Source organism: Fulmarus glacialis, unplaced genomic scaffold (genome assembly GCF_000690835.1).
Source record: "Fulmarus glacialis isolate BGI_N327 unplaced genomic scaffold, ASM69083v1 scaffold47006, whole genome shotgun sequence".
Taxonomy (NCBI): domain Eukaryota; kingdom Metazoa; phylum Chordata; class Aves; order Procellariiformes; family Procellariidae; genus Fulmarus; species Fulmarus glacialis.
In genome coordinates this window covers 27,897-38,404 of record NW_009219794.1, presented here as the reverse complement: position 1 = coordinate 38,404, position 10,508 = coordinate 27,897, and the positions used below count along the sequence as shown (strand labels likewise).

Sequence of the window (10,508 nt, the reverse complement as noted above, 5' to 3'; positions counted from 1 at the left end):
ATACAGGCAAAGATGCCGTTGGCCTTCTTGGCCCCCTGGGCAAAATGCCAGCTCATTTTCAGCCGCCTGTGAACCAGCACCCCCAGGTCCTTTTCCTCTGGGCAGCTTTCCAGCCACTCTTCCCCAAGCCTGTAGCGCTGCATGGGGTTGTTGTGGCCAAAGTGCAGGACCCGGCACTTGGCCTTGTTAAACCTCATACAGTTGACCTCAGCCCATCAATCCAGGCCTGTCCAGGTCCCTCTGCAGAGCCTTCCTACCCTTGAGCAGATCAACACTCCCGCCCAACTTGGTGTCATCTGCAAACTTACTGAGGGAGCACTCGATCCCCTCATCCAGATCATTGATAAAGATATTGAACAAGACCAGCCCCAAAACTGAGCCCTGGGGAACACCGCTCGTGACCGGCCGCCAACTGGATTTAACTCCGTTCACCACAACTCTCTGGGCTCGGCCGTCCAGCCAGTTTTTACCCAGCAAAGAGTACACCTGTCTAAACCGTGAGCCGCCAGCTTCTCTAGGAGAATGCAGTGGGTGACAGTGTCAAAGGCTTTACTGAAGTCCAGGTAGACCACATCCACAGCCTTTCCCCCATCCACTAGGCAGGTCACCTGGTCATAGCAGGAGATCAGGTTGGTTTATGATTAATCACTTTGCCTTTTTCAACATCGTTTCAAAATCTCTTTTTCCCTCAGGGACTGCTACCTCAGCTTTGCTCCACACCATTTCTCCCTGTAGTTTTATTTCCACTTAGGTTTTTCTCATTAATCCTTCTCCTGTCACTTCCTGTAATATTCATGCCTCTAACATGATCCTTCCTCCCTCACACTGGTCACCCCTTGCACACATTAAGAGCTCTGTACTTTTCTCCCATCTCTGTTAGCTGGTACCTCTCTGTCAGCTTGAAAGTGCAAGCGTAAGACTGTGATCACAAAATTGTGGCACAGAGAGTCACAGTGTCCCGCATTATTCAGGCAGGGGTGGGAATGATGCTTACACGTTTTTCCAAGTGCATCAAGATTATTATTCTACCACCATATTAAGACACTGCTACGCCCAACCTCTATGTCCACATCAACCAAGAAGCAAGTTATGGCTCTGTGGCATGATGCCACTTTGCACTCAATGTGTGCAATAACATCAAAGTGCAAAGAAGTCAGTGGGCATCTTGTATCAGCAGAAGGCCGTAAGCCACTTCCAAATTGCTTGTGAACCTGTGCTTTGATGTAAGGGGGCATCCTTCTGCTGAAAACATTTCTGAATGAATCAAAGGCCAAATTTGAATCAAATGCCAATCTTGTACACATGAATAGACATCACAAAACGTTATTTTGGATTAGCCATTCTTTCTTAGTGAGAAATAACCTGATAAACAAGCAGGTTCATTTCAATTAAAGTACTTGGAGAGGAAAGATTTATCTACACAATATTTGCCAATTTAACAACACTAATGTGTGTATGTGCATACATATGCACGTACACATACACACAAGTCTGTATACTTGTGTGCATATGTATTTATTATTCCTTTTTTATATTTGTATTTTTTTATATATATATATGTGTGTGTGTATATATTTACTTATTTATTTTTTAAAACACACATGCTGTTCTAGCTAGACACTAGTGTAGTTCTTCTTGTGGCTTCTTATCCCAAACAGATTTCTTTTTTTGGTTAATTTCTACTGCTTTTAAAGTGGCATAAGTGAAACAAAAAACATTACACATGGTTCTCTTGAAATGCACTATCTGTATCATGCTTTTTTTAGTCCCCATATTCTAAAGTGAGAGCGTAAGAGTAGAATTGCTCCTTAGCACCAAGGGAAAAAAACAGGTCAGGAGAAGAGTCTCACACTGGGTCATGGCCAAAGATCCATCTATCTCAGTCCCCCATCTGACAATGTCTAATAGCAGTTGCTTAAGGAAGGGCAAAACGGGGCAAGCACATGGTGATCTACTTGCTCCAGAATGCTGTCTTAGCCTATGTCAACAAGTTGTTCTGCATATTCAAAAATCTATCCAGGGCTATTTCTTTCATGAATCTCTTTAGTTGCTTTTTGAAAACATGAACAGACACTATAAAAAAGGACAGGGTTTCACAGTTTGATTAAGTATCACACGAAGGATCACCTATCTTTGGTTCTGTATGTTTCATAAGTCACTGCTAGCTTAATTTTATCACCCTTAACATCAAATAAGACAACAATATAATAATTTCTATCACTTTTCCATGATAATCAAGACATCTATGGACAGATTTCTCTCCTAAATGGCCGAAAAATCCTAGCCTGCATACTTGTATCTTATATGCAAGCCATTCCACGTATTTCATAATGCTTGTGATCTTTCTTGGAACCTTTTTCAGTTCAACCGTATTTTATCTGAGAGCAGGGGACCAGAACTGTCCCCAAAATTCAGGATGTAGGTATATCGGGGATATGTACATTGGCGCAATGTTTTCTGTTTTGCTGTCTCTTTTCTTAATTATTCTAGCATAGCTTTTTTTGACTGCTGCTGAACATTGAGCTGACTTCTCACATTAATATTTATGATAACCCAAGATTTCAACTTGCATAACAAAGAATAGAGAATAAATATGAACTAGCAGGGAATGTAAAGAATAGCAAGGGAATTTAAGTGGTATCTAGTATCAGTAAGTTTCCTCACTGTTCGTTGTTACAGCTGGAGGTTATTTTTGGAGTAAATGCACTTCTCACTTGTTTTCAAATGTTTATGATACATAGTGGCCACCTAACATTTTAATTACTTTCTGATTTCAATTATAAAAAGTATCTTTTTTTTTTTACATCCCCAAATTATTCAGATGTTTCAATTAGTGATGTTAGAGAGCAACCTTTTAAAAGGCAAAAATATAATTAACACGTTTTATTCAAACCTTTGAAAATCTTCCTGAGCATTGCTATTTTCCAAATGTTAAAACATAATTTTGTATGTTACATAAAAATGTTTAAGCAGATAGATATTTCAACATGTACATTTATGAGATTTTTACCGTTTCCGCATCCACAAAGACTGTTGGACATTCTGAACATAACATCATCACTTCCAGAGAACTTTTAAATTTTGTTCCAATGCGCTGTAGACTTTCGCCAAGAAAGCTGACCGAATCATTTGTTATAGATACAAACTTTCTTTGAATGGTCTAGAAATCAAATCAGAAAAACATTTATTTTACATTGCATTTTACTATCCCTCCTCTGGCTTCTTAGATTAAGAATTTCAGGGCAAATTTCCATCATGACAGCATATACTTTTTGTCATTAAATTACAAACTAATACATAATTTGCTCTGAATATTTATGTAAAACTAGCTCCAGAAAATGCAAACAATCAATCAATCAAACCAGCCTGTATCTATAAAGACAATTACTCCTTTCACATCTAGGCCATTAGCATCAGTATAGCTGGACAACTATTTGTCTTTATGCAGTATACATAGTAGTTCAATTCATTTTCAAGTGTTTGTGTTACAGAAAATTACACACAGACTTTAAGAGTCAGAATATGACCTGTGTAGCATAATCTGTGTCCAAAATTGCCACCTTCAGGGTTTCTACCTTCTTCAAAAATCAGTCCTATGTATATCATGTTCGATTATGTAGACTGTCAGCTTGGCCTAATACAACACTGCGCTTTGCTATATATTATTTCATAAATCCTAGAAAGTTACATGTCGAATAAAACTATACAAAGATGATATTTACAGCTGCAGAGTTAAACACAGGAAGAGCCAGAAGGTAAGATGGAAAGGTCCAGTCAAACAAGGCCTCCAAGGTCTCATTTAATCATTTTAACCCTCCTCTGTACCCAGTAAAAACTCCTCAGGAACGCTTCTTTGCCCAGATTCAAGCCCTGGATCGCTATTGCCCCTTTTCCCAGAGTATCCACCTTTCCAGCTGACTGAGGGCTATTCTATCAAGCCACAGAGAGTTTCACCTTTTTTTCTAGCTCCATCTTTAATGAACACGAGAGAATATGAACGGTCATTTTACCACTTTCAGGAAATGAATGAATGTGTCAAAAGCAACTGCAGCTAAGCTTTGGTATAATGCAGAGAAACTAAACCCCTGATGTGTAGATGAAGCAAAAAGACAAAAAATATAAAATGAGTAACAGGCATTTCACAGCGCTGTGGCAAAATATGTAGTTCAACTAAAAATGGAAAATGGGTATAGATGCACAAACAAGTTATTCCATGGATAAGGTAGAGTATGAACTCTTCACATGTAAGTTACTTCATGGTACTAACCCTAAACCTGCCCATACACACGGGATAAAATGCGTGCTGGCGTGGTAAAACAAAGTGAGGCTTTCACTGAGAAATTTATTATGATATACCAAACAGCAGGCAAAATTAATATTGGATATAAGAAGGGGTTGTAGTAATAAGGTTTTAGTTTGTAGTACTGAATCTGCTCTTAGCTCACTTGGCATGTTGCCTTTAAATAAAATGGATTAATTGTGCTTCTCCTATCCCGTCCAAGTGGATAACGTACGTCCAAGTGGTACCACTTTGAAAATGTAAAAAACCCATCCCCTATAGGGAGGAGGGAGCCAGAAGAATTAAGCCATAGGCATTTTGTGTTGGATACCAGATCTATGAGGTAAATATAGTTAAAGTGAGGCATTTGAAACTTCCAGCTTTAGTGGATCTCCTGGTGTTTCAATTACTTCTCTGTAGAAAAAAACCTTTTCTCACAAGACAGATGCAAGATAAATTCTTTAATGTTTGTCATGCTTCAATCCCATAGTAATGAATCCCACAGAAAACCCAAGAGGAAGACACTAAATCTGTAATCAGCACAGAACATGGGTGATGTTCAGAAAATAAAAGAAGGGACACAACCCGAACTAAGAGCTTACAAGAAACACTGAATTGGTTTTTTTGAGCTGTTTTTTTTTTTTTTCCCTGAGTAGAATCACTCCTAGAAAATGAATACAGCAGATATCCCATGGAAAAATAGTGTATGACATTCTTTTAGCAATGTAGGTTTTTTGTCTACTTTTGATTTGCTTTCTAAGGCTTCTTGCTACCATAATCTGGCAGCTTTTGCAGTTATGGAGGGGAAGAACAGTTTTGAAAGCAGGAGGAAAGGATTTCAGACAAACAACCACGCACTGGCAATTCACTGACCTGAAACAATCTTGAGAAGACGTGAAATGTATAGACAGCACAAGATCCATCTGTATCAGAAAGCATTTGATTGACGTGGCAGCGCCAGGCTTGCTCTTCATCATCATATGCCACTGGTTGGAAAGCTGCCAATATGGCAGAAAGAAATGGTGAAGGAGGTGGGGAAGTTTGTGCTTCTGGGAAACCATCCTGTTCTTCTTCATCTTGGCTATGAATAACAAACAACAGAAGTTAATTCCTCAGTAAATTTTTTAGGAAAAAGCCCCTTCATTTTGGTAAGAAGAAAAAATAAGACTTTGAAATTCAGAACAGTATTTTGTAAAATAAATAATCAATCAACCAAGGTAACTATGAACCAAGAAAAGAGTAAAAAATCAAAAACTTTTGCTACTGCAATATAAAAAATTGCTTATACTCTCACATACCTCCAAAGTTTATTAAAACATGTTATTTCTACACATATGTACAGACAAAGGGCTATCTGTAGTTATATATAGCTATATACAGCACTATATATATACACCACTCAGAAACTGGAGTTTCTGGAAACGGGACATTCCGCTATTTTTATTATTTTGCTGTTACTGTTAATATGGGAAGCTTTAAGGGTTTAACCCTGAATTTCTAAATGTAGGCTTTCAATCACTGGCAATTACAAAAAGATGGATGATTAAACTCAGGTAGGTAATATTAGAATGACCCTTCTCCCTTTTTCTTGCCCCCAATAACTGAATTAACATTCAATTCTCAAAATTTTTATTCATCTAACCATATGGTCCACCAATATCTATAACAAATTTTAGCTTTCCTTAAGAGAAACACAAAAGCTCTTTTAGCAGTGTAATACTATTTTATAACTGTCTTAAGTAACATCATAAGTGAATGGAGATAGATTGGAACACTTTCATTTTTATGGGCAATCAATTTAACGGGCCTTTGTTCAAAGAGCATTCTGCAGGAATACTTTCCATTAGGCACCAAACATCCAGTAAAAATATCAAACTATAAATTAATCAATGCTACTACTTACAATCATTAACTTAATTGTTAAAATTTTCTGTATTACAAGGAATGATACATTTTGACAGTTGTTCTTGTATAATTGTACTTACGCAGCAAAAATATGTGTGGGAGGATTCCAAGTACAGAGAGTTTATTAATAAACACACACCATTTTTCTCTATAACAACCACCTCGTTCACAGCGGCACCAAGTACATCTTAAACAAGACTTAAACATGTTTTAAACAGGAAGTGTGGGCGCTCTTTTTAGGTACATTCATTTTAGTAGCACACAGCTCAAAAGCTAAGATGCAATCCTTTTGAATAATATCTATAAGCAAAGCTTCAAAAAGATTTTCAGATATTTTCTAACTAGTGTATCAACCCTATAAATAATCACTCTGTCGCTCTTCAAACTAGAGCTATGGGGTTTTTTGTTTGTTTGCTTAGTGTAAATAACCTAAAACCTTAAGAGATTTTTCAGTTTCACATTAGGAAATAAACTGCTATTAACTGGCACTAGCCTTTAATTCTTGCAAGGCATATTGCAGTAGGTTGTGTATGGGATTACAAGATTCAGTTTCTCTGTCTCTGTCCCAGTAGAACCTTCTCAAACGACTTGGTCTTTTACAGCTCATGTTGTGTCCTTTTCTGATAACATGTAATTTCTGTTACTTAGAACCAATATTAATCTTACCTAGACAAACCAGAGAAGTCAGCTTCTTCTTCTTCACATCTCTCATCTAGCTCTTTTAAAGCAAGAGTGACATCCTCTTCACAGATAGATTCAGAATAGCTCTCAGGAGCTGCTGCCTCTGCCAGTTCTGGGGCCTCTTCCAACTCAAGAGATTCATGACAGACCAGGCAGTCTTGCTGTTCTTGTAGTAGATACGACCCAGTGTCTTCACTAGCAGTGCTAACCTGTTCATCCCTTACTGCTGAACTGCCTTCCTGTGAATCAAACATACTTTTATTACTTTTATTGTCAGGGCTTATGTATTCTTATCAATTTTTATTATGGTAAAGTAACAGAGTTATAAAAATTTGTTTAAAAATAACCATTTATACTTTAATCATTCAGCTCTTTGGATTGTTCACACAGTTTTACTTGAGCAAAGACAGGCAGTGATTTGTAATGTTTATAACTTCTGGTTAACATTAATATCCTAGAATATGACTTATTATTTACAGTAAATACAATTTCTCAAATACACTCAATTAAATCTGTTAAGAGAACACTCCCAGAAAAATATCTTCAAATAGCCTCAAACATATTTAGATCACAACAAACATAATCAAGACTTTCATATTTTACTTTTCTAGGTAAGGACCAAAGTGACTGCCTCATGCTTGCCTTTGGGGTCTGGAACCAGCACAGAACATTTCTTTTCCTTTCTGCTCTCCATTTTAACAAGTTTCTAGACCATAACTGAGCAACAGTGTAATAGATGAACAATGGAAATGGGACATTCCACTATTTTTATTATTTTGCCATTACTGTTAATACGGGAAGCTTTAAGGGTTTAACCCTGAATTTCTAAATGTAGGCTTTCAATCACTGGCAATGACAAAAAGATGATGATTAAACTCATGTAGGTAATATTAGAATGACCCTTCTCCCTTCCCTCCTTCCTCCATTAGCATTGTTATACTCATTTTGAGTATGGAACAGAGGAATTCAGATTTAGTTAATTTACGATGAATCCATTTTACTGAAACCTTTTACTGGATTTTTCTGTGTAATAAAAATAACACTTTCATGTACTTGCTACTTCCTAAAGGCACAAATTATCACACGTTTTCATTCTTAGTGTGCTGGTCTTCCTCCATCTTAAAAATATGATTTATATAGTTGACAACTCCACAGAACTTAAGGAAAATTACTTCTAGTAAACAATTCCCTCATAAATCCACAATGCAAGTGAGTAAAATAGAGAATCATTTTAGTCAGAAACTTTCATATACTTAAGCTTGTAAAACTTATTGTACAAAATTGAAAATATTCTTGTAAGCTAGATTGTAAATTCCCAACTGGAATGTGAAATGTCTTTTTTGCAAAGATACTGGGAATCAGCCAAATACATTTAAGTCAACTATTTACTTAACTCTTCAGCATCCCTACAAGAGAAACAAGGAACTCAACTGCATCTAACCAGCACACACACACGTTTTTAAATGGCTTCAATTTTTTTTATTTTACCTTAGATAAATTTTGATACGTATTTATTTATATTAAAAACATTTTGATAACTGACACTTGGCATGCAATGAAATGCCTGTGTTGAAAGAGTTATATATAAGTTATATATATATACTTTAAATATAAGTATATGAGCATAGGAAAAAACAACTGCACTATGCTGTCTTGAATTCAGGACAAAATTAGTTTTACTGGCTTCACAGATTTTTCAAAGTGAGTTGATAGCGTGCATATCTTTAAGCTCATTCTGTTAAGAGGCATAAAGCCAGCTTTCCCTTTTAGCAACAAAATCTAACTAGACAGCTAAGTCTTGTAGAGAGATAATTTTGAGTGTTTGAACTGTGCTTGAAGGAAACATATGTATTTGACTGAATCCCATATTCTAACAAGCACAAAATAAACCTGGAACACATCACATTCAGCAATTGCATTTATATGCATTTGCAGTCCTTTTTTTTTTTTTTGATATAGCGATTTTTTCTGGATGCTGCTTAGTCATGAAATTATTTTGTAGCCCAGTTTAAATGTTTTCAATATTTTTAATGACATTGGTGCTTTTTTGTATGAATGTTTTCACCTGGATTATCAGAAGTATAGTGATTTTATAAAGGGAGCTGCAGAAGAACAATGAATCCAAGTATAAAGGCAGTCTCAGAAAGAACTATGAAAACATAAAAATGAGTTACAGCTGAGAATGTACCACAAGTGAACAATGGAGAAGACAAAAGTTCTATCATGGTGAATTTCATTCTATAAAATCCCAGCTTATATATTGCTTCTCCCTTTTGAAATCTTAACATAAAACATCTATCCTATGTGGAAAAAAATCATCCAGATAAAGTGTTCTTCCTCACCCAAAATTCTACTGGAAAATGCATATTGTAGACAAGGAGATGAAGCGCTAACAGAACAATTTGTTTGATAATCCAAGCACGGGTGCTCTACAAAAGTTGAGACAATTTATCAACTGCAATGTAACCAAAAACTTTAAAAAAAAGGGTATAGATAATCCTAATGGAAAAATATAAAAAATGTGGGAAATGTGCTTTATAGAAGTCACAATATTACACTTTTAGAAGGTGAGGATTTTATCACTGGAAATGAGTCACCCACACTTTCCCTTTACTGTACTCTAAGTATGTCTTGTGTTCTTACAGTTACCTTAGAATCACAGAATCATAGAATAGTTTGGGTTGGAAGGGACCTTTAGAGGTCATCTAGTCCAACCCTCCTGCCATGGGCAGGGACATCTTCAACTAGACGAGGTTGCGCAGAGCCCCGTCCAACCTGACCTTGAATCTTAAGATTCAAGATTCATCTTGAATCTTAAAGACCTTAATCTTCATTAAATATTAGCTAAGTGGGTGGTTTGCCTGTTAATAACAGTGATTTTCTAGGTAGCAAACAGGTAGGCTAGAGCCTTTGGCTCAGAAACCCCAGTCACTTGAATCAGTCAGTCGACTGTTTAAACCAACTTGGCTGAAGACTCATTCTTAAGGGTAAACTGTGCACTGGTTATTCACATACACATAGGAATAGCTTAATTTTCTGGAAAACTCAATAAAACTGTACATTCTGTTAAAGATGGGATTAGCAATGTCCAGATAAAAATAACATTGCCAGTAGCATCAATAATTTTAACTGAAGAGATAAAAAGTTCACCTAAACCAAGCTACTTCAAATTCAAGAACAACAACAACAACATATTGAGGTTTTAGCTACAACTGCTAAATATTGTAGGAATTGTAGCAGATGAGAGTTTTATTTTAAATGAGTTTTTTAAATTTTAAATTACTCTAAAGATTTTAAAAACCAAGAAACTGAAGTACTCACAGATTTGCAGGCAGCCATTAGCTTGAAATCTGTCTCAGTCCACACAGGCCTTTCCAAAAAAGTATAGCACTAGCATCTGTGGTCCTTTTTAAAGGATTATTTAATTGAACCAACTGCTAACACAGCTGGCCTGAGGTTTTATTCCCATATAGCACCAATCACATTAACCCAAAGAAAGCAAAAAAAAAAAAAGGGGGGGGGGGCAGGGAAATAAAAAAGTATTTGAAAGAAAATGTTGCTCAGGAAGGATTTCAACCATATCAAGTAAAAGCATCTTGAATATTAGCCTATTTTCATTCTGCACCATGAAATGATCATTATC

The 10,508-nt window shown here is 36.4% G+C and overlaps 1 protein-coding gene across 1 annotated transcript in view; it reads right to left on the bottom strand.

Moving 5' to 3' along the window:
- Nucleotides 1-10,508, bottom strand: part of FRYL (FRY-like) — a gene marked incomplete at its 5' end in the record, with an annotated part of 51,524 nt that overhangs the window by 13,365 nt on the left and 27,651 nt on the right. The window contains 3 exons of the mRNA XM_009580484.1: nucleotides 3,011-3,160; nucleotides 5,153-5,360; nucleotides 6,851-7,104. Of these exons, the coding sequence (XP_009578779.1) occupies nucleotides 3,011-3,160; nucleotides 5,153-5,360; nucleotides 6,851-7,104 (612 nt within the window). The remainder of the gene's footprint in view (nucleotides 1-3,010; nucleotides 3,161-5,152; nucleotides 5,361-6,850; nucleotides 7,105-10,508) is intronic.